The sequence below is a fragment of the Gouania willdenowi genome, chromosome 6 (genome assembly GCF_900634775.1).
Source record: "Gouania willdenowi chromosome 6, fGouWil2.1, whole genome shotgun sequence".
Taxonomy (NCBI): domain Eukaryota; kingdom Metazoa; phylum Chordata; class Actinopteri; order Blenniiformes; family Gobiesocidae; genus Gouania; species Gouania willdenowi.
This window is the reverse complement of record NC_041049.1, coordinates 36367917-36392502: the sequence shown is the minus strand read 5'-3', so window position 1 is coordinate 36392502 and position 24586 is coordinate 36367917. Positions and strand designations below refer to the sequence as shown.

The 24586-nt window shown below is 40.9% G+C and overlaps 1 protein-coding gene across 1 annotated transcript; it reads left to right on the top strand.

The window, feature by feature from the left end:
• The first annotated feature begins 2193 nt into the window (after nucleotides 1-2193).
• On the top strand, nucleotides 2194-5844 carry LOC114464480 (peptidyl-prolyl cis-trans isomerase FKBP8-like). Its single transcript, XM_028448713.1, has 2 exons — nucleotides 2194-2467; nucleotides 5082-5844. The coding sequence occupies exon 2, from the start codon at nucleotides 5115-5117 to the stop codon at nucleotides 5631-5633; it is 519 nt and encodes a 172-aa protein (XP_028304514.1). The 5' UTR covers nucleotides 2194-2467; nucleotides 5082-5114; the 3' UTR covers nucleotides 5634-5844.
• The last annotated feature ends 18742 nt before the right edge of the window (nucleotides 5845-24586 follow it).

Below are 24586 nucleotides of genomic sequence, written 5' to 3'. Positions count from 1 at the left end.
AGTCAGCCTGCTTTGATAACGGACAGTGATCAGTTTCCCTTCATTACAACAGCACACACATTTTTTTATCGTCACGTGTCATCACCATTGTGAAGAAACTCACTCTGCCAGTTTTCTCCATTGTAGTGATTGGTCAGACTTTGCTAGCTCCACCCCTTTCATGTGAACACGCATGTACCCAGGCTGAAAACACTTGGCTTCAATTAGCGTGTTGTTATCGACCTTCATAGGACAGCTTCTCTCTGACAGGGAATGTTTGGTTAGTTGACGCCCGTTAATGGAGATTAATCCAGGATACAATTATCTAGATTCATAGCATAGGGTCTTTATGTCCTAAAATTATATCTAATTCATTCATTTAATTTACTACAGCAAAATAAATCACGTTTAAAAGTATATTCTATAATTGTATAATAATGGCATTATTAAAACTGAATCTTGTGATTAACGCTGTGTTGCTATGTTTATCCAGTAACGTTAGCATATCCTCATCTGTTATCTGCTAATGATGCCTTAATCTACTAGTTTAGCGGGGGATAATCCACTAACATGCTTTAATGCACACATGCAAACGTAAAAAAGTGCATCACAAACTGTCTAATCCGCTCTAGGGTGTTTTTGGAACAAAGAGGAAAAGTTTTATAGATATTTATCATAGACTCAGAGCTAGCGAAGCTTTACAAGCAGTGAATATTTGTTTGACTGAAATACCGTAAATTCTGTAATATGTCACACGTTTTTTATTTAAAAATATTGTTATGTGACTTATCAGAGCTGAAAGTAATGGATTACAAGTACTCTCATTACTGTAATTGAGTTGCTTTGATGGGTTCTCGTACTTTAGTATATTTCTAAATCACTAATTTTATTTGTACAAGTACGTTTTAAAACATTTCTACACCAACCGCTACTGAGTGAATTATTTTCTGTTTTAAAATGATCAACAGACATTGTGAAACTACAAAAAATGAAATGACCAGACAACAACAAATGCATCACATCATAGCCGACCAATCAGATTAAATGTAATGCATTAGATCATAGCCCACCAATCAGATGAAACGTAATGCATCACATCATAGCCGACCAATCAGATTAAACATAATGCATTAGATCATAGCCCACCAATCAGATTAAATGTAATGCATTAGATCATAGCCAACTAATCAGATTAAACGTAATGCATTAGATCATAGCCAACTAATCAGATTAAACGTAATGCATTAGATCATGGCCAACTAATCAGATTAAACGTAATGCATTAGATCATAGCCAACTAATCAGATTAAACGTAATGCATTAGATCATAGCCCACCAATCAGATTAAACGTAATGCATTAGATTATAGCCCACCAATCAGATTAAACGTAATGCATCACATCATAGCCGACCAATCAGATTAAACATAATGCATTAGATCATAGCCCACCAATCAGATTAAATGTAATGCATTAGATCATAACCAACTAATCAGATTAAACGTAATGCATTAGATCATAGCCAACTAATCAGATTAAACGTAATGCATTAGATCATAGCCAACTAATCAGATTAAACGTAATGCATTAGATCATAGCCAACTAATCAGATTAGCGCCAAAACAGCATTGAACGCCAGTTATTTTCTCACTTTTAGAGTTTATAAATGTATCTATACTTGGAGCCTGATACATTTTTTTTTTTTTTTTTATTGTGAATTGAATTAATTTACATTTTTTTTAATTTACATTTTGACAAACCTTTTATTTAATACAGATGCCTTTGTGGAAAATAAATTAGATTCCAATTGTGGAAGATTTCATTTTTTCCTTTTTATGGTTTCTACATGAGATGTTTACTGTCTGTAAGAGAACCAACAATAACTGTGGGGGTGAAAGTAATTAGTAACTTTAACTTTAAATACTATTTAATTGAGCTACATTTTACTTGTACTTGAGTATTTTATGTATGATTTACTTGTACTTCTACTTGAGGATATATCAGTACTTTTTACACTTCTGTGACTTATACAATGAAGCAACTTATATGTAAGTTTTTGGCCAACAGCGCCCCCGGTGAGTAAAATGTTCATTAGTTTTCTATTGTTGTATAAGACGCTCCCTCATTGGTAGTAATTATGCCTGATGTAACAGTCTATACATACAATATATCCACTATGAGGAGTAAAATGTGTGTTTGCATTATTTAATTAAATATATTTGATCTTCCCATGATAATATGACATACATTTAATCACAAAAGGCAGCATCGAACAGATCAATATTGACAGGTTGTCATGGCAACTCAGGCTAAAATGGAAGCTCAATGTTGACAGGTTGTCAGGGCAACTCAGGCTATATAAAAGCTGCAGAATCTACATCATTCAACAGAATCTCCTCCTGCACCGTCAGAAACGACTAAAGTAGCTTTAAATATATCGATTAACGTTGACCAACGGTTGTCATCAGTGAGCAACGTTTGAGACCAAGGTGAGTTTCTAATAATATTGTCAACTTTAATGACTAATTTAGTGATTTTCCACAATCCAGTGAGTAAATACTGCTTGTTTTAATCTAAATGTGTTTACATATTAAGTCATAATCTTGTGTAAATGAGCTGATATTGTAAAGATCTTTGGAACGACTCAAGCTCCTCCCACTGTTGGTGCAAACTCCATTATTGGTTATAAGATCTTCTTCGTTCTAAGCATTTGGATGATTAGGGTCTAGATTTCCGATGCATCATATCAATTCTGGACTGGTGTGGGACAACATATATGTTTGGGACGATGCATCAATACAAAACATTTACGTCGACATATTTTTTGCGTCAAATGGGCGGGGCAATGTGGCCTTTTTTAAATGTCTGAATATTTTCAAGCTGTATTATGATATACGATATACATCTCAATATTTTGCCCTTGCCTTGAGATGATGCTTTGATGTATAAAACCACAATGGCAATATTCAATATATATTGTTGTTTTCTCTGTGATGTAATTGGGGTTTCCCCTATTATAGCAAAGTGCACCCTCGGATCTGGGTCGGTTGCGTTTGAATATGTGATCGATTGATTTGGTCTTGAACTTTCCTGGTGTGCCTAAGGCATAAAGCGGCGGTGCAGAAGGTAGATATATGTGACAGAGAATAATTACAATGACTAGGGTCATGTCTGGTGTAAACCACATGTATATTAGAGGTTGGATAGGGCTTTTGTAGTAGATTCCAGTCCGAGTTTCTAGTTTATTATGTCCTTGAGGTGGTAGATGTTATTGAATGCATTGACTGGTTGGCTAATTAGGAATGCCATATCTCGGCTCGTAGGGTTTATTCAGCTCACGATTGACGGCTAGTCTGTTAGTTTTGTTGTTCTGTATAGCTTAATTTGGTTTTGGTGGACCCACTTGAGCTTTTGTTTGGTCTTTGTGCTGGGAATCTTTATTTGGGGGTCCGGTCCATTTGGGAAGAAATTTCTTCACTAGTTTGGTTGCATGATGATCGTTTTTGAGCAAAACTGTAATATTAGACTCTGTCTCCAACCTGTAGTTCCTCCTGTGAGGCTTTTTGGTTGTAGTAGGCTTTATGGCCCTTAGTGCTCTCTTTGAGGTGTTTTAGAGCAAACGTGAACGTAGCTTGGAGGTGGTTCTCAGGATCGATCATGTATTGGTGAGTGGTGTAGGTGGGAGCAATGTTAGCTTGTCCTGGTTGGTACAGGAGGTGTGTGGGTAGAGTCATCTGCCTGCCCGTCATCATTTAAAAAAGGTGGGACGCACTAATATGAAGCTGTACGGACACAAATGACTCAAAATAAATGAGATATTCTTTAATTCTAAGTAACTCAAAGGTTACTTTTTCTAGTAACGCATTACTTTTTGGTGTAAGTGATCAAAATAGTAACTGAGTTACTTTGTGAATGAAATAACTAGTAACGGTAACTAGTTACTTTTTTTTCAGTAACTAGCAGAACACTGGTTACAGCCGACAATAAAATGTTGGTTGTGTTTCTACGTCATGTTCGCCCCCTGTCCAATCAGAGCCTTCCCAACCCCCAGACCTAAAGTGGAATTAACTAAAGCCAAATAAACAGGTTTTCCATGTAAACCTCAGTTCTGGAATTACTATTACCATGTAAACATGAAGCAGAATGATTTAATGCAGAATAACTCATTCTGAATTTAAAAAAACATCATGTAACTGTGGCCACTGAGGAGTTTAGAACAACCGTTGATATGCTGGGGAAGAACTCCACATCAGAGAACATCAAAGGAACAGCAAAAAGTAGAACTCCAAAAAAAAAGAACAAAAGACAGAACTAAAAACCCAGAGCTCATAGAGCAGATACTTCCTCAGGAGAAAAAACACAGACATAGTGTGAAAGCCCAAAGCTGCAGATAGGAGAGAATAGGAAACATCTGGAACAGCCCCTGATTCAAAGAAAGACTGATACGTCCCAGAATTAACATCCTTCCCACAGATGTGACACTAATACTAAGGTACTCTTAAACGGTAAATCTCATGGTGCTACCATCTTTTAGCACAGAAGACAATCTAACAACAAGTACATTATGATTACAGTGACCAGCATTTTTTCCAATTACAATTAAATCACAATTATTTTTTTAGCCTCAGAAATCAAATTACACTTACAGTACGTTATCATTTACTTTACAATTAATCAGAAATACCGAGGCTGAAATAGATAACCTAATAAAAGTTAACCTTTCTCTTGTGTTAGCTTTCTGTTAGCATCTCATATGATAACAGGTCTTAAGTCAGCTGTAAAATACACTTTTAAAATGGTAAAATGTGGGAAAGCTTGATATAAACATTTTAATAATATTTTAACTACATATGTGGAGAACATGTTCACCAGTTTAGCATTAAGTAAACATTGCAATTACAATTACAAAGTAAATTATCTGAACTCAACTAGAATTTAATGAGATTACGACAGCAACAGATTTTTAAAATTACAATTACAACTACACCATCTTTGTAATTAATTATCAATTACATGATTACAATTATAACTGACTCCAACCCTGCTCAGAAGCTGCCAGATAATAATGGTAATCTACTTATAATATGTTTTCTTGTGTTTCAGGTTGTTTACCAAAGCAGTGACAGTGCATCAGTCATGAAGAGTGGGAATAAGATTGTCATGGATCAGTCCATGAGGAGAGAAACTGACCCCCAACCACCTGCTGATGGGTGGTTAGATGTCCTTGGAAATGGTTCGCTAATGAAAAAGGTGCTGCAGGCTGGAAGAGGAAGATACAGTATGCCACAACCTGGACAGATTGTGAAGATTCATCTAATAACACGTCTGTTGGATGGGACGCTGATCAACAAGGGCTCGGAGTTGTCGTTCACTTTGGGAGACGTTGAAGTGATCTATGCAGTGGATGTAGCGGTGCAATTCATGGAAATGAGAGAGAAGGCGCTCTTCCAGGTTCGGTCAGCGGTTGAGTTGGAAATTACGCTCCTGGAAGCTACTGATGCTCCAGACCTGAAGCTGCTGCCCCCCACTGAGAAGATTGATCTGGCCACCTGCAAGAGGGAGCAAGGGGGTTTGAGCTGGAAGTGGCTGCTTGGTGCCACTGCAGTAGCCATTGGTGGCATCGCTCTGTCTGTGGCCATCTATGCTAGAAAGTGATTGAAGAACTGTAGTAACGACACGACTTAAACACTGGAGCACATCTGGCAGAGCATTCTGACCATGTGGTCCATGAGGGTGAAAATATTTATCAGTTTATGACCTCCTCACTGTCACTCTCTGTTCTCTGCTATGTATGTGTGACAAATGATGTCATCATCCTCTACAGTTACAAGATGCATTTTGTAGAGGAACAAATGAGAATTAATATTCAAAAAAAAAGAAAAATGAAAATAATCAGTTGTTTAAGAACATTATCCAAATGTGTTTATTAATGTGGAAAGAAAACAAAAATATCAACATTGTCTAAAATGATATTTATTATAACACAATTCTTACAAAATTTAATACCAGTGAACAATAACCAGAAATCAAAACTGACTGGAACCTGTGAGCAAACCAAACACCAAAGTGCTTTTATCAGATCCTTCACTGTGTAATGCCATTTGTGGAGCTTTGATCTAAAATTAATACTTCTAAGAAAATGTCAATAACTTGACTAAAACTGACTTTTGAAGGAAAAAATAAATGATCAATCAATACAAATATTTCCATCAAAGAAGCCACTATACCGTACTATTTGCTTATATGAATTGTCACTGACCAACCCCTATTAACAGCTTCATTTCTGTCCTGGCTAATGAAACCTTATATTTCTATTATGGGCCCACCTTAGACGTAACAATGTGAACACACACTTTTCATATGAAATGTTATGAAAACAGAAACGGTGGCTTAGTGGTTAGCACGTCCGCCCCACAGCAAGAAGGTCCTGGGTTCAAGCCCTGGGGTGGACACTTGGGTCCTTTCTGTGTGGAGTTTGCATGTTCTCCCCATGCTGCGTGGGTTTCCTCCAGGTACTCAGGCTTCCTCCCACAATCCAAAAACATGACTGTAAGGTTGATTGGAGTCTCTAAATTGCCCATAGGAGTGAATGAGAGAGTGAATGGTTGTCTGTGTCTGTGTTGCCCTGTGATGGACTGGCGCCCTGTCCAGGGTGTACCCCCGCCAAGCGCCCTATGAGAACCGGATATTGGCACCGGCAGACCCCCGTGACCCTGTTAAACGGAAATAAGCGGGTATGAAAATGGATGAATGGATGTTGAATTAGGTTTTAGCTAGTAATTAGCTTTTTAAAACCCTGAATTATTTACTTTTTACTATTATTATTATTATTATTATTATTATTATTATTATTATTATTAATAGTCATTCACATTTTAATATATTTCCACACCTCGAGGCTACAGTTTAATTTAAATCTGTTTGAAACCTTGTAATAATGGAACAATGTGAATAAAGTTTTTTTTTCTTTAAAAAAACGTGTTGTGCCTTCACTTAAACTATATTAATAAAGTAAGAAATAAACTATTAAACATGCACTGAACAATATATCTTTTAATCTGTTTAAACAAACATTTTAAAAGATATTTCACTTATTTATGTAAAAAATAATGTTTTATTTCTGTTAAAAAATCATTCCTTCATGCAGAGTTCAGCATGTGTTTCATCGTCACATTATCTTCAGGAAATTATTATTTTTGTTTTTTTTTTCTAGTTCAGTGTAATCTCTGTAGTTGTGTGTTAGTAATAAATATTAAAACAAAAAGGTTATATTTTGGGGGTCAATATTTTTAGCACGGCATATTATATATATATATATATATATATATATATTGTTTTCTGAGTGAATCCATCTGTTGTGTAACGTTACAAAAACTATTCCAATATGACAACAAAAGGAAAGCACGGTGATCAAAGTTATTTATTTGTTAATGTGAGAGTTCTAAGATCTTTGTTACATCAACAATAAAGTGGTTCAGAAACCGACACATTTCAGAATAATTGTCTTTTTTACATCATCCACACTTTAATTAAAACTAAAAATCATCTCCCTCACTTTTTACAGAGGAATTGATTGTTGAGAATGTATTGATCCAGTTAGATTGATTGAATGGTGATCAGCCAATCACAGCCAGTCATTTGACTAAGGTAAACAAAGAGTTGATGAGTAAAGTGATGGAAAATGAATAACAAGTGGTAAAAAATGGTCCAAAAGTGGAAAGTGTCTAAAATGGACCAAAAACAGTCAAGAGTGGCAAAAAATGACAAAAAAGAGGAAACAGGTATGTGGAACAAAAAGAGGCAAAATGTAGGAAAAAAGGAAACAAGTGTTATTTATTGGGCCAAAGGTTGATTATTTGGATGAAAAGTGGTTAACAATGGTTAAAGAATAGACAAAAATTGAATAAAAGTGTCCAAAAGAACTTAGAAAAATGGAGCAAAAATAGGACAAAGTGATATTTTTTGGCAAAAGGAGCTAAAATCTGAAAATACAAGAAAAAGTGTTCATTTTTTTTTGGAAAAGGGACAAAAATGGGACAAAAAAAATTGTAAAACAGCCAAAGAAAAGAATAAAAAAAAAAAAAGGGTTTAAAAAGTTTCCTTTTTTAAGGTTTTCTGGGGAAATAATAATTAAAATGAAGACATAAAGAGCCACATGTTGAGAATCAGTGACTTAATAACAGCTTTATCATGGTTTTAGTAAATTAATTTAATAAACTTAATAAATGGCTGCTCCACCCCTGGTCTTCATCATGAGAGGAGAGACTGACAGACCAGCTACGACAGTAGAAACACCTTTAAAACACGTCCCAGGAGAACAAGGACTACAGAGAAGAGCTAAGAATCATGGGACATGTAGGATTTTAATGAAAACTACTACATGGTGGTGTTCTCCAGTCTGTAAGCTCTGAGGAGAACAGACTGTCTGCTCTCCTCAGATCTTATATACATGGACAGTTATTACATACACACAGGCAGCATCAGGGGCAGCTAAAGGGCTGCAGGGGTCATCAGGTAAAGACTGGAGCATCCGTCCAGATCGCCTGTATTAAATAGACGGTGAGGCTGATGTATGTCTTTCTGGATTATTCAGATTAAAAAATGAGTTTAAACAACCCGTGAACATCTGGAAGTCCCTTTGTGTCCAAGTGTGCAACAATTATTACGATAGTATTGATTAAAAATGAAAAAAACAACAGAAAATCTCCCTACGTTGCTGAAAGGGGGGGTTGCGTAGGGGGGGCCATCACTACAACATTGGGGTCCCCTACGCTCAACAGCACTGGAGAAAACCCTGGGAGCAGCTGCAGGATAATCCACAACACCAGTGAACAGGTGAGTTAATAAAATCTCTTAATAAGGGAAGTTAAGTTTAATTATTAATAACAGTAAACAGTTGAAGCAGCTTTCATTCACTGTTTATCACTGTTGAACATATCAATAGTACCATCTGATGGATATCCACAATCTAGAAGTGATGCTGATTGGCCCCAAACACAGTCAATACAGGGTCACAATGAGTCTGTGTATCTGGTTTAGTTAGTGTTCAATGACGTATGAAAGTCAAAGTGAGTCAGGTCACACAGAGAGGAGAGGGTGAACAATTAACCACCTGCACCTGTGCTGCCTTCACTCAACCTGGGATTTTCTGCCTCCTGCTAATGGTTGAATATATTCTACTGTAAAGAGGAGACTTTGATAAAGAAGTGTTTTCGATCAAACTGGTTAAACTCTTTCTGATCAATCTAAGCACTCTTCTAACCTGGATATCAGGGATCATATGTTAGGGTTTCCTATAGAGAATCTATTTTCCCACACTCTCCTGGGGAAAGTGAATGCACCTCATAATGAAATGCAGAGCAGCTGATGGAGAAGCTGTGAGATGTTACAGAAGCTGAGCTAACATGCTAATGAACCCTTGTTCACTCCTTTATCTTTACATACACTTGTACACTTCATGTACACAAACGCTCCATCTCATTAAAGTGCAATAAAAATGTATTGCATGAACATATATCACCAAAACTCAATATATGTTGAATCACGATACACTGGCCATCTCTATGTCATTAACAATAAAATAAGGAGGCTCTTTTACTTTACAGCCAGGCCTGCATGGGGTTGACACCCCTCTGTGTAGAGTTTAAATGTTCTCATCATGCCTGTGTGGTATTTCTCTATTAGTACTCTGGCTTCTTCACACAGCCCAAAAACATGTACTGTATGTTAGAATAGCTGTGGTTTTCATAATACATTGTGTTTGTCATTATTCTCTATCCCTTTACAATTAAGATTTCTATTTTACAAATACCTCATTTCAAAAATGTCTTAACTTATCTCTCCATAAAATACGTTGCTGCTTTGTTCCCTCTTATGTGTTAAAAGAGAATGGAAGGGTCTCTCATTGAGGTTTATTTATTTATTTCATTCAAGAGATTAAAATACATTTCTTTCTTGTCCACATTGAAAAAGAAATACATTTTTATGAAAAGATTATTGTATCAAAGATATAAGGCATAAATATTGAGAAAGCAACACATTTGTTCTATCAGTATTATCATAAGTAAGCACCATCCACAGATAGAAACCATGTGACCACTAAGTGTTTGTTTGGGTCCAGCCAAATGTCCTCAGACATTGAATGTTTATCTCTGTAGACAACACAGTCAGTCCTTTCTTTTTGCTTCAGTGGTCGTTCACACTAGAATTAAAGAGCTTTTCACAAAAACACATTGTATGATTTAACAAAAAAAGAATGCATTTTATTGCATACATTAAGTATTTGATCACCAGCAAGAATTCTGGCTCTCAAAGACCTGTTAGTTTTTCTTTAAGAAGCCCTACTATTCCCCGTTCATTACCCATATTAACTGTACCAGTTTGAACTGGTACCTGTATAAAAGACACCTGTCCACACACTCAATGACTCCAACACGGGCAAGACCAAAGAGCTGCTGGGACCACAATAACAAATGTTAGTATTAGTAACATGTCATCATGGATTCAAATCCTGCAGTGCCTGAAAGCTCCCCCAGCTTAAAGTCCGTGTAAAGCACAAATACATTTGTGTTATGAGTTTGTCACACCACAGAAACATGTGTCATTGACCACTGAGCCAAATCTGAAAGATGAAACAAATCGTTAAGTATATAAAATTAAGTCTGAAAATCATGTTAAAACAAGCACTTCCCTCTGCTCTCTAACGCTGGGGGCGTGTCAGTTAGAGGCGCTGGAACCACGCCCACGAGTGAGAAGGAAGGCACCGCCTCCATGTATTAACCCTAACCCTATGGGAGAGAGCAGTGTGAAAGACCGAAACACTTAGGAAAACTCCAGAAATGTGGTTTGTTTTCGGCTATGGGCACAAAGTTTGACAGTGTCAGCATTTTGTGCATTTCATAGCCCAAATGACTAAACGGCGCTATTTCATGGTACGGCTGTACAGTCTCGCACGCCCCCTCCCAAAAGCACACGGCTGTTCTACCTCTGTTCCCATAGCGTGTTTTTATGTGTTTTTGCGCATACGCAGTCAGTTCCCAAGATGACAACCATTTACGTAAAAAGGCAGCTCTCTACGCTGCCTTTGGACGTAACTGAGCTATGCTAAATGCTATATGTAAGTTCACAGTACATTAGTGAATTAATTTCATGTGGCCGCTGCTGCTACGTTCTCTAGCTAGTGGGAGGGATAACACTACAGGCAGGATGACAGCGCTAGGCGATAGAGAAACTTTGTTTTGAGGAAAAACGACAGCTTTTAAAAGATGAGAGACCAACACCTGAGCTACCAGAGCTTCAGCAAAGGTAAGGTCAGAACATTGTTGGTATTTTTCACAGTGAAAGGAAGGATTGACTTTGTGAATGCTCCTCAATGAGGCTTTTCTGAGTTGTTGTCATTTTCTCTGTGTTTCTGTGTTTCCAACACAAACAACGATGCGCTGTCGTGTCATGAGTAGGGATGTAACGATTCACTCAACTCCCGAAACGATTCGATTCACGATACTGGGTTCACGATACGATTCTCTTACGATTTATTTTACAAAATGGGACTGTAGACAAATTTTTTTTTTGGGAAAAAAACTAGAAAATACTGTACTATTTTCCTTTTATTTTTCATTGTCAAAAGAATCCCTTGATAAACTATTCAAAACAATGCAATTTAACTAAAAATAAATCTTGAATTAAATAAATAAAGGAATACAATGGATCTCCACCCTATACTCTAAACCTAAGGCCTCAGTAACCACAAACAAAATAACATCCCAAAGCTTCACACTGCAGAGGGGAACGAGACAAGGTTGCCCACTCTCACCTTTGATTTTTGCAATATTTGTTGAACCTCTGGCATCAGCTGTTCGTCAGAACTCTGTTATTAGAGGAATCCACTCATCCATTTCAGAACACAAAATTAATCTTTATGCGGATGACATTTTACTCTATTTAGAAAAACCCCAATCTTCATTAGAAGAATTATTTAAACTAATAAACAGCTTCTCTAAACTATCAGATTATTCCATTAACTGGTCAAAATCATCAATCCTTCCTTTAACAAAAAATTCATGGAACCCAGCAACCCAAAACCCACAATACCCCTCCCCCACAAATATAATTAAATATCTAGGCTTAAATATATCACCAAACCTAAATGAATTAATTAAACAGAATCTAGACCCTCTGTTGGATAAAGTCACAGAAGACCTGCGGAGATGGAACAATCTCCCCATCTCACTCCTTGGCAGAATAGCCTCAGTTAAAATGAAAATCTTACCTAAAATAAACTATCTGTTCTCTATGATCCACTGAAACCACCAATGCAATGGTTCAAAAGATTAGATTCTGCAATTACAAAATTCTATGCTAAGAATAAAAAACCCAAAATAAGCCTTTCAACTCTTCAAAAAAATAAAAGCGAGGGAGGGTTGGAAGCCCCTAATTTCACGCATTATTACCTAGCAAACCAAATTCTATATTTAACAGAATGGTTAAAACCAAAAGAATACCACAACACCTGGCTAGAAATAGAACAGCTAGACTGCAAACATATTAAACTCTCTGATCTCCCTTTTATCACTGTGACCCTGAAACGTCATAACTGCTTTAAAAACCCACTGATTGCCTCCACCCTGGAAAGCCCTGGACATAACAAATGTTCAATTAAAAACTAACATGCTGTCTCCAATCTGGCACAACCCTGACTTTAGAAACAGAAAAACACCACTCTATCTAAAAACATGGGAAGATAGCGGAATTATTCATCTCCAAGACCTCTTCGAAAATGATAAGCTCAGGACATATAACAATCTAACCCAAGCATTCGATATAAATAAAAGTAACTTTCTACAGTACTTACAAGTAACAGAGACAATAAAGAAAACTACTTCACTAGACTTAACTACTTTACAACCTCCAGAACTGGCTATATATATGAAAAAAATCTCAACACAATCAAAAAAACTCTCAAAAATATACAGAGCGCTCTCGAACACTAACTGTAATTACTTACCAATCGCGAAGTGGGAGGCTGAACTCTCAATCACCCCGAGCACTGATTTCTGGACAGAAATTTGTTGTAATACTTTTAAGATGACAAAAAACACAAACCTTCAGCTAATTCAATACAAGGTCCTCCACAGATCCCACATTACCCAACAGAAAATGCATAAAATAGGCTTCTCAGCAACAGACATCTGCTCTCAGTGCACCCAGAATACAGCGGATTCCTATCTACATGCCTTATGGCTTTGCTCCCCAGTTCAACACTTTTGGATTCTAATCACTGAAAAACTGTCCTCCATTTTGGACTGCAGGATTCCTTTATCTCCAAATCTTTGTTTGATTGGAGACCTGACAATGCTTCAACTTCCAGCAAACCAATCACAATCAATCCTTGCGGCACTAGCCATAGCAAAAAAAACAACATTACTAAATTGGAAAGACAAAAAATCCTTAAACATAAACCAATGGCAAAATCTCCTCACAGAATTTATTTCCATGGAAAAGATGTCTGCTCTCAGAAAACAAAAAAAAATAATGTGCTTTGAGGAGCGTTGGACTCCTTTTTTAATTGCATTAAATCTAAATTTTTAAAAGCCTGATGATCTAGCCTGCAAGCGACTGCCAGCACCACTCTTTACTAACACACTAGCCCAACTGTAGGCCTGGGCCGCCTTGGGCCTCTGGGGTGGTCTTGGCCAGGATGGCTGGGGTGGGTTGCCGGGGTGTCTTGTTGCCTCGGCACGGGTGTGCATTCCTTCTGGGTGTTCACGAGGTCCCGGGGCTGTTTGATTTGGCGCTGTTGCCCCTTGCATACGCATCTGGTTGGTCTCTGGGGCTGGGGCCCTGCGTGCTCCCCTGCCGCTCCTTCCTCCTGCTCCCTGTCCCCCTGTCTCGTCCTCCCCCCCTCCTCCTCCTTTGCTCTTGCGCCCGCCATCCTGTTGGGTTGGGTTTGGGGGGCTCCCGTTGGTCTGGGGCACTGGTGGGGGGGCTGTGGCTCCCGCCTGGGGGGCGGGTGGTGCCGTGCCGGGTGGGTTGGCTGGGGGGTGGTCTCGTTGGGGGGCCTGGGGTGGTGGGGTCCTTGGCTCCGGTCCGGGGGGATCCGGGGTGGGGGTGGCTTTGGGGGTGGCTGCTGCCCGGGGTCGGCGATTGCCTCCTGGGTCGCTGGGTGGCGGGGTGTGGCTGTGGGTTGCTCCGTCGGCCCTTGCGGGTCCTCGGCTTGGCTCCCTAGGGCGCACCCTCGCCAGGGATGTCGCTTGCGCGACGAGCCAGGCGGGGCCCCCTCCGGGGCTTTTGTTTGACCGCAATGGCCGGGGTGTGGCCGTTACGGCTAGGGGTGTGGGGTGGGGGGTGCTATGGGGCCTCCCCGGGGGTCGTGTTGGGTGGGTGTGCGGGGGCGCGGCGCGTGGCTCTTGGCCTGGTGGATCCGCGTCGGGATTGGCTGGTCTGCTGGCTGGGTGCACCGGGCGCCGTGGGCGCCATTCCGGGGCGGGGGCGTCACGGGGGTGGATCCGTGGTCTGGGTGTCCGGGGGCGTGCTCTCCTGTCATCTGCCCGGGGACCGGCCGCGGCGCGTGGCGGCGCTGCGCAGCCTTGGGCGGGGCGGGGCTGGTGGCCTGGGGCCCGCTGTCGTCCGGGGTGTGCTGGCGTCGGGGGGGTGTCTCGTGCCGGTGCGTGGGTCATCGGGGATCGCCTCCGTGGGGGGGGGGGGGGCCCTCCTGGCGCCGTTGGTGTGGGATGGCGGTACCGGGCTGGGGGTGCTTCGGTACTCGGGCTTGCCGGTCCGTGGCTGGCGGGGTGGCCCTGCTTGGCGGTAGATGGTGTCCTCTTTCGTCGGGGGGGCCGGGGCCGCCTCCCGGTGGAGAGTGTTATATCGTGGCGCCGGGTGGGCCTGTGCTGGCCCTGGTGCGGGCACGGGCCTCCCCCCTGCTCGGCCGCCCTCCTTGGCGGCGGGGGGGCGTCGCTCTGGGCCGGCGTGCGCTGGGGGTCGCCCCCTGGAGCACCGGGGGATGGGGTTGGTGCCTGGCTGCGCCCGGGGGTGGGGGTGCCACCGTGCTCCGCGGGGCCGTCGCGGTCTGGGGGGGTGCCGTGGGGGGGGTCTCCGGCTTTGCTGCTCCGGGGCCCGCAGTGCCGCTTGCCCGTCTGCACCATCTACCCTCTCGCGTGGCCCGCCATGCGGACGGGCCCGGCTCACACCAGACAGGCCTCCTACATGTACACTTCACCTCACTCCCAGCTGGTCTGGCTCATTCACAGAATGCACCACACACCCATACCCAACCCTTGGGGGGCTGGATGGTGGGACTGGGGGTGGAGGGGGCCGCCACCTGTGTCACTATGTAGTGGCGTGGGGGCGGCACTCCCACCTCTAGTTACCATACTAATCCCTCCAATTTTAATCGCACCTCAACATGCCACCCCCCGGAGGGTGTACTCACCTACACCCTCCGGCCTATTACACCACATACACATATATCCACAGAGGCAGGATGGGGAGCACCGCTCCCCTCCTTCCCCCTTCTTTTAATTACACCCCATACATTCACTAAACACACACATTCACACAGGGGATAGGGAAGTGCCTCTCCATTGGGGAATGGAGAGGCACCATAACAGGGTGGTGGGTTGGTTCACATATTTGGCTCTCTCCGGTGGGGGCCTGGCTCCTCTGTTGGTGGCCGGGCCACTGCTTGGAGTAAAAATACATCAGGATGGTGCGGTCGGGCGTGGCGGTGGGTCTCGGGGGGGCTTTGCTGGGGTCTCTCCTTGCGGGGTCTTTCCGGGCAGTCTCGGCCTGGTGGGGCGCGGGGGTGCTTCCTCCCCTTGGGTGTGGCTGGGTGCTTGTTTCGTCTCCTGGTGGCCTTGGGGGCGGGCCCCGCGGTGTGCGGACCCAGGGCGACCTGCCTCGCCGGTATGGGGGGTGGGTGTGCTGGGGGTGTGCTGGTGTCCTCGCCGGGGTTGGGGCGGTGTTGCTTGGCGCCTCGGAGTGATGCTGTTTACTGGGGGCGGCGCTAGCTGTTCCGGTGGTGGAGGTTGCTGTCGGCCGCCTGGTGGGTCTGTCCTGCCGTTTGCGGACTGGTGGGTGGGTCCGGGGCATCTTTGGCTGGGGGCTGCTGTCCCGCACTTGATGTGTGCCATTGGGGTGCCTCCGTCCCCACGGTGGGGGTCGCCGGTTGCTCACGGGCCGGTGGGGGGCGCTGCTCCGTGGCTGGCGCTGTCCGGGGGGCGGCGGGCCCTGGGCTGCTGGCCTTGGGCTGTCCGGGGCTGTGCGGTCCTGCTGGGCCGTGGCTGGGTCCTGGGCGGGGGTGGGGGTGCGTCCCGGGGGGCTTGGCCCGGGGGCTTGCCCTTGGGGGGTCCTGGTCCCGGGGGGTGCTCCTGGGGCCCGGGGTGCTTGGCCTGCTGGCCGGGCCGGTCCTGGCGGGGGTCTTTCGGGGCGGGTGGCGCGTGCCGCGCCCTTGCATACCTACTGGTACGGCCCCTGCTTGGGCAGTGCCCCGTGAGGTAGGGTGTCGGGGGCCGGAATAGGGGGCCACGTCCCGGCGGGGCGGTCTGGCTTGGCCCTTGGAGGGGGCCCTGGCTTTAAAAAAAAAAAACTGAAGCTCGTGGCGCGGGCGGCATCAGCAAAGGGTGATCTGGGGCGCCGTGGGGGGCTAGGTTGGGGTGCCTGGGGGCCGGCGGGGGGACTCCCGGCGGCCCCCTGGTGCCTTATGCGGCTTGGGGTGTGGTCGTCCTCCCTGGGCGGGCTGCTCCTGGTGCTGCATCCATTCCGGGTCCTTCCGGCCTGGGGTCGGGCCCCTGCTGGCTCTGGGCTCGCCGGCGGGTGCCCGCTGGCTGCCTGTTCGGCGCGGCTCTGGTCGTCTGCTGGGCGTGGGCTTCGGCTCCTCCGCTGGGGCCTCGGGCAGGGAGTTCTCTGGGATTTCTCTGGGATTTCCACTCACCTCTTCCTCTGTTCACAGCCACCACCATTATTCCTAAACCGCACACTGGTCACCAAACTGGCTTGACAACACAACAATAAGCACAATATACACAACCACAATTTCACATCGCATCACTTAAAACCTAACAACTATTCCCCACCCATTCTATATCCTATCTTGTATCCCTCTTCCCTGTTAACTTCCCCACCCCCCTCCAACCCCTCACCTTGGTGTAACACTGCCCTCTCTCTTTTACATCCTCCCTTTAATAAAGTATTTCTTACCCTTCCCTAGGGAGGGCTGGTGAAGGTCACAATTATGCAATGAAATAAATAAATTTATTTAATTGCAATAATAAAATATGCATTGCTGTTAAAAGATTGCACTTCTTGTAGTGTTAACCTTCGACAGCATGTGCAGACAAGGTAAAAATAAATAAATAAATAAAGGAATAATACAAATGAAAATGAAGCTTATTAATTTAAATTCTGGTTCGATAATAAACAATGTAAAACTACATAATAGTTATTTTTCTTTTTAAAAGTGCAGCTGAAAATGTATTTTGTGCCTTAACAATTGGACTTTAAAAAAAAAAAACGTGATTACACTGATTTACGTCATATTTGTTTGGACCAGCAGAGGGCGCTGGTAACACAGTGGTCGGTTGGCATGCAGATATCTTGCAGTGAAGAAGAGATGCTATGCTAGCAGACAGAGCTAATAGAAAAACGTGACTTTTACAGATATTCAAGTAATATTACAGATATTCTTTCGGTGCTAAAGGGGTAATGAATCATTTATTAATATATTTAAGAGTAGAAGGTGGCCAGAAAGAAAATATTAGCAGACTCCGCCCGCCGCTTACACTTCCGGATAGCGCCCTCTACTGGTTAAAAAAGTACTGCGATTCAATTTTCAGAAAATCGATATCAACCTTGATACCTATGAATCAATTTTTAACTGCCTTACGATTAATCGTTACATCTCTAGTCATGAGATATATCTTGTTGGGAGAGTATGGAGGCTATATTAAATAATTGCTCATATTTTGTTAGATAGCTAAATGCTTGTTCATGTGGATTTTGTTGGGTTTTTTCTTTCTTATTATGAACTAATGCTAACGTTACGCTAATGCTAACGTTACGCTAATGCTAACGCTATGCTAATGTAAATTATATTGTAATGCTAACGCTAGCCTACATTGTCATAGGAAATAGGTTGTTACTTTTTCAACCTATTTTAACTTTTTCACATAATTTCAACTTTTTTCAAACAATTTCAATTTTTTTCCACTTTTTCAACCTATTTTAATTTTATTCAACTTTTCCAACCATATTCAACCTTTTCTACCAATTTCAACTTTTTTCAACCTATTTAACTTTTTCAACCAATTTCAACTTTTTCAACCTAATTGCTAACATCAATCTATTGTTAGGTTACTGCTATTTCTAGGTGAATGTTAATGCTAGGTTAGTGCTATTGCTACCCTAGTGCGATTGCTAGTTTAATGCTATCAAGCTAATGCTAATGCTAGGCTAATGGTAATGCTAGGCAAATATGATTGCTAGGCTAATTATAACGCATGGTTATTGCTAATGCTGGACTATTACTAATACTACACTAATACAATTGCAAGGCTAATGCTAATGGTAACGCTAGGTTAATGCTAACATCAACAAAAGGGTAATGCTAGGTAAATACTGCGCGAATGCTAATGCTAGGTTAATGCTACACTAATGTTGTTGCTAGGCTAATGCTGAAGATAGGCTAATGTTAACGGTAAAGCTAGGCTGCGACAGTAACCCCAAGTTAATGCTAACGCTAACACTAATTTCATCATTTCTCCAACTTTTTCAACCCATTTAAAAATTTTCTATCCAAATTTGAACTTTTTTCGAACAATTTAATTTTTTTCTACTTTTTGAATATAGTTAAACTTTTTTACACCAATTTCAACTTTTTCAACCAATTTTAACTTTTTCAACCAATTTCAACTTTTTCAACCAATTTCAACTAATTTCAACTCTTTTCAACCAATTCCAACTTTTTCAATCAATTTCAATGCAGTAACTATGAAAGTAACTAATAAACTAACTAAATATGTAAGTAACTAATGCAGTAACTGAGAAAGTAATTCATAAACTCGTACCTTTTTCAAACTATTGTAATATATATATTTTAATGTGTGTATGTACATATTTAATACTGTATCTAAAAAGAGCTGACTACTCTCCATTGATTAAATCTTTATCTTTTCCAGATATTGATAATATTCATTTTTAAGTAGAATGAAAGGGTACTATTTTTAGGTTGAGGTTTTTAATAAAATTAATGTTTCACCTACATTTACCTTATTCCTGGTGCTGATACTACCTGTTCAGCTGTGCAGATAACATGGCAATGAGTGTTTGCACTCCAAGTAAAGACATGGACTTTTTTTAATACAACATTCTTTAAACAATCATAAGTTTCATGAACATTTTAAGACCAAGAAAGGAAGACTTTACATAGATTTCATTTAAATGGGTGTAATAGAGGAAACTCTCCCCCCCTGTAGGACGATGCTGACCCTGAGGGGATCATACAACATGGGAGCCAGAGGCTCCCACAGGTCAGTGGCCACGACAACATCGTCACCATTTGCGAGGAGAAGGATGTACTCCCCCTCCTCGGAAGGCACACAGGACAGTACCTCCACCTCCTGTGCTGCAGATATCACTGGCTGTTAGGAGAAAGATGAATGAATATATACATGGGGAAGAGGAGCAATCATCCTATTTCAAACAAAAATGAATATTTACATGTATTGCAGTACTGGTTAGTGACCCCCTTTAAGTGGGTCACTTTGATCCTGCTGTGCTGCAGAATTTGGAACAGGACTGCCTCTCTCCACAGATTTACCATGACCCTGGTCCCATCCTATAAAAGAGGGTGACAGCAGTGGTAAACATGTATTTTGTCAACTAACGATCATTTTTTTGATTGTAAAAGTACATTAAACTACAGTTAGTTCCAAACAAGTAATTTGATTGGACAAAAGACATTCCATGAGTGCTCATATAGAGTGACAACAGCACTGGGACTTTTTACAGATGTTACCACTCCTCAGTTCAGGCTTTTTAATAAGAAATGTATATGTGTTGCCTGGCAACAGCTTCGTCTCCCTTCCAGTTGTCGACCTATTTGTTTTGGAGGAGCCAAATAAATGATTAAATAAAGAAATCATAATGTGTTGTCACTTAATACTGTTGACTAATAAAATGTGCTGGTAGAACTGTTGGATAAAAGTAATATCACACTGGAAGTTGTGCTTTTTTAATTATACATGTTTCAATTTACATTGTTTTACCAATTAAAACAATCAATCAATGAATGACAACTTTGATAAACTACAGATTGATATGGTTATTGAAACAAGAATGTGTTAGATGTTGGCTGTTTGATTAGTTATAAATCTTTAGTCAAATATTATTATTGTCATGGCATAACTCTTTGTTCACTACGCTCACTAACTGTGTGCCCCTTGTGGTCAAATATGAAATATATGTCACGTAGAATAAGTTGTGTTGTAGAGTGCACTAAACTTATAGTGCACCATCTGGTGTTTGAATAAATACATTGCAGTTAATTTGTCATCTGGCAAATGTGATTTCAGCACCTTTTGTGTAATATTGCTTAAGTAATAAATAGACAAATACAAATGTAAATATGGACAACTGTACTTTTAAGCTTTAAGGGCGAATGTTCTATGATGTGGTAATTTGTACTTTTAATTTTTCGATAATGTCATGCTTTTGTGTAAGTGTAACAATATTAGAGTGTTGCACTGATGTAAACATAAAAATACAGTCTAATTTGGACCTCCTACAAAGTCAAGCAGAAGAGCGCACCTGCTCCAGGGTCAGCTTGTGATGAGGCACTGCAGGCCTGCCATCCCCCTCCCTCATCCTGATGGGATCCATCTAACAAAGAACATAGGGAGATGTTAGTGTCAAATGGAAGCTATTCTACTGGAACTAAAAGCTGCTTGTTGTGAAATTAACATTCAATGACAAGGCACCAAATTGTTCAAAACATTAAAAGTTCACATCATTTAATGAGTGTATGAATAAAAGTTTATCTTTGTTACTGTGTGCTGAAGTTGTCAGCCATGACCTAAAGGTGTGTGATTTCCCTAACCTACATAATGTACAGCCATACTTTCAGACGGTGGTGAGTGTGTGAGGATCAGTGTAGTGTGTGACCCTATATACTGGCATGCTTACCATCACCACAGTGCCCTCCACAGTGAGCACACCTGTTTGGCTTTGCACTGTGGAAAGGTGGACATCAGGAGAGGGGGGTCCAGTAGCAGGCTCGCCTCACTCTCGATTGCCGTTGACACCTGCATTTGGGGTGCAGGGAAGAACCGTGTTCCCCTTGTTATTTTTAGGTGGTAGGGGGGCCCATTCACCATTAAGGAGTGGCCCTTCATGTAGAAAGTATTCCCAGCACTAAACTGCTGGGAATACTCTTGGAAAAAGGTGGCCTTCACCACAACCACTCCATCCATTACAGCCACAACTCTATTGGTCCTTTAAGACGAGGGGACCACGTTGTCATTTTCCTTTCTCCATGTGATTACCCTGACCTCCTCCTTCACCTTTACCACCTTTATTTTTATCGGCGGCAGGCTGTCGAAGGGGCCAGAGCCTCGGCTGTGAATTAAATCCTGCAATGCCATTCTAAAATGAAAAAATAAGGTATGTTTAAGTTGTGAATTAACCAATTACACAGTCATAAAATAAAGTCACATCAATGAACTAACAGCTCAGAACACTGGTTCCCATTTTATATCACACATTTATGGAGACTTTTTTCTCTAAAATGAATGTTTTGATCATGTTTGTTTTACAAATACAGAGTAGCCAGTATTAGTGCACAAAGTATCAATAAGTGCAGGCTCGGATATTTGTATACTGTATTTGATTTGAACTACATTTATATTTGACAAAGTGAAAGTATAGAATACAGTTGTTTGACATGGTGTGTAAGGTGTTTTTATTTAACAAAAATATATACAGTAAATATTTAAGCTCCTTCTGCCTTTTCCTGCACTGTATATCTATTTCTGAGATATTATGTATAGATTTTTTAGTTGTGCAAATTGATAAATAAAATTAATTCATTAATTACATTTTTAAAATAATATTTTCTAATTATCTTAAAATCCCTTTTTTAATTTCAATAAATATTATTTATTTATCTTAAAAAAATGTATTTCTATTTTGACAATTTTTTTAAAACAATTTAGAAAATATCATTTTAATCAGTTTTATTATTATTATTATTATTATTATTATTATTATTATTATTATTATTATTATCACTAGACATTTCAGGTGACTTCATTTTATTTCCAGGCGACCCTACATGGGGTCACATCCCCAAAGTTGAAAAACTCTGATTTAATCCTTCCCAGAGGAGCAGTGGGCTGCCAAGGTGTAAAAAAGTTTTTTTAAATTAATTTTTAAAATGTATTTAAATTCATAAAAAAAATATATTTTCAAATATATGTATATATTTTATTTATTTTTATTTGAAAACATTTAAAATTGAAAAACATAATTTCAATATATTTTTTGAAATTTTATTATTACTTGACATTTCAGGCGACCTCACATGGGGTCACGACCCCAACTTTGAAAACCCCTGGCTTAGTGTGAGTGATCACACTTACATGACTTTCTTGGGAATGTTGAGGAAATCTGTGGAGGAAAAGATGGGAAAATGTAATTATGTTGAAGTTAATGTATTCAACGGACAGCAGCGGTGCTGAACACGCACAACACTCACGCACACAAGCGTGCGCTCAGTGAGCCTTTGTGTTAGAGTTATGATATCTTTCTAATTAAGTATTTTAATTATTCATACTGTAACATAGGCCTACTAATTGCTCAGATTGAACACACACTTAAGGTGATGCATACAGTATGTACATTATATATGAGTGTAGAAGCACATGCCGACTTAGTCTAAGAAGTGCACCTGCGCTCTTTGAAGTTACTGTGGAACAACCTCTGTCCTGCTCAAAGACAGTAAAAGAGCAACAAAAAAACAATTTTCTGGGTATTTATATAAAAACGTTGGTTAACTATTTAAACTTATTATGAGCCTTTATGGAACTAAATATGTAATGCCTGTTGAATTAAAGTATATACAATTGTATAAACTTTGACATACCTTTTAGCATCTGTATAGAATATTTCCAGTCCCCAAAGAGTTTTTCTTATACATACCCTGAAACATATTTAATGATATAGTTCAGTAAAGTCACATCAAAATGTGTAAGAGGAGGCCACGCTAGGGAATAAATTCATTATATGAAAAAGCGCTACTTACCGTTCGTCCGTTAGTTCAGATGAGACCAGAGAGAGGTAAGATGGACGTCAGGCCTTTACAGTAAGTAGTCCATGACCTTTGAGTGGCACACCCCCCAGGTAGAGGGGTACCAATTATTGTGGATGTTTATTGTTCACATCCTATAGGAGCACCTACTGTTGCTATTGAGTTGCTAAATCACCAACTACTGAAAGTTCAAAATATACCCACAAAATAGAAATGACAGGTGTTTGTGCTGGAAAAATAGCCTGTGTTTGTTCGCTGAAGTTTTTGAACGTTTTACCTTTCAGTAACACCACCTTCTGCTCTCAGTGTTAAGATTAAAAATAAACGTGTCTATCAGATTCAAAATCAGAAAAACAAACTGTATTTATCCCCGTGGGAAAAATAGAAAGGCAAAGAACGGCATATTGTTATGGTCAATTATTATATTCATCATCATATCGTCAAATGTATGTTCATGTGTACAATTTGTCATGTTTTAATACATGACGACTCCATTACTCATTACACTTTTGAACATCTGATTAAACAGTACAGATCGTATTATTCTCAGTGCAGCACAGTCTCTGCCAAGGCCAGAATCTCTGCTCACATGCAGACATACACTGACGTACACACTTATCAAGACAGATAAAGACTGGAGCCAAACCTTCTCATAACATCTTCATCATCCTCCAACATTTCCACTATGGGCATCTGACTCCCTCCCTTTTGTCTCTCACTGTTGGGACCTTTTCTTATCTGTATAAAAAGCTTAAGCTTTGAAACTGTTGGAGCGGGGGCGCGGCACTTCCTTCGGACGTCCGCCTTTACGGACGCTAATTTTGTTTCACTTTGTTCCATCTTGTACCTTTTTACTTAGCAATAGAATAAACTTTTTATATAAAATCATCAATGCTTCTGCTGGACTCCATCATTCAACCAGAGCAATAAATCATGTCTCCAAATAAGGTCAACCGTAAATTCAGCCATAACAATTGGCGTCGACGAACTGAATCCATCTTCTGCTCTGTGGGGCGTCGATCGTGGACCAGCACTGGGTCGACACATTTGAAGCCCCGGGGCTGGCCCGCGGTGGTCCGCCCTCGGACAGAGACTGGAGCACGAACCATCGGTTGAACCTCAAACACCAATTCGGACTAAGGTAAAGCTGCCTTTATAAACATATATGTATAAATTTTCATTTACATATATATATATTCGCTCTGTGTTGATTTTTTTTTTTTGGAACCAGTCAAGCATTGTATTGATTTTCAGCTTTGAGCTTTGATTTTGATCCTCAGCTGTTCTGTGTTTTGACGCAGTGAACTGC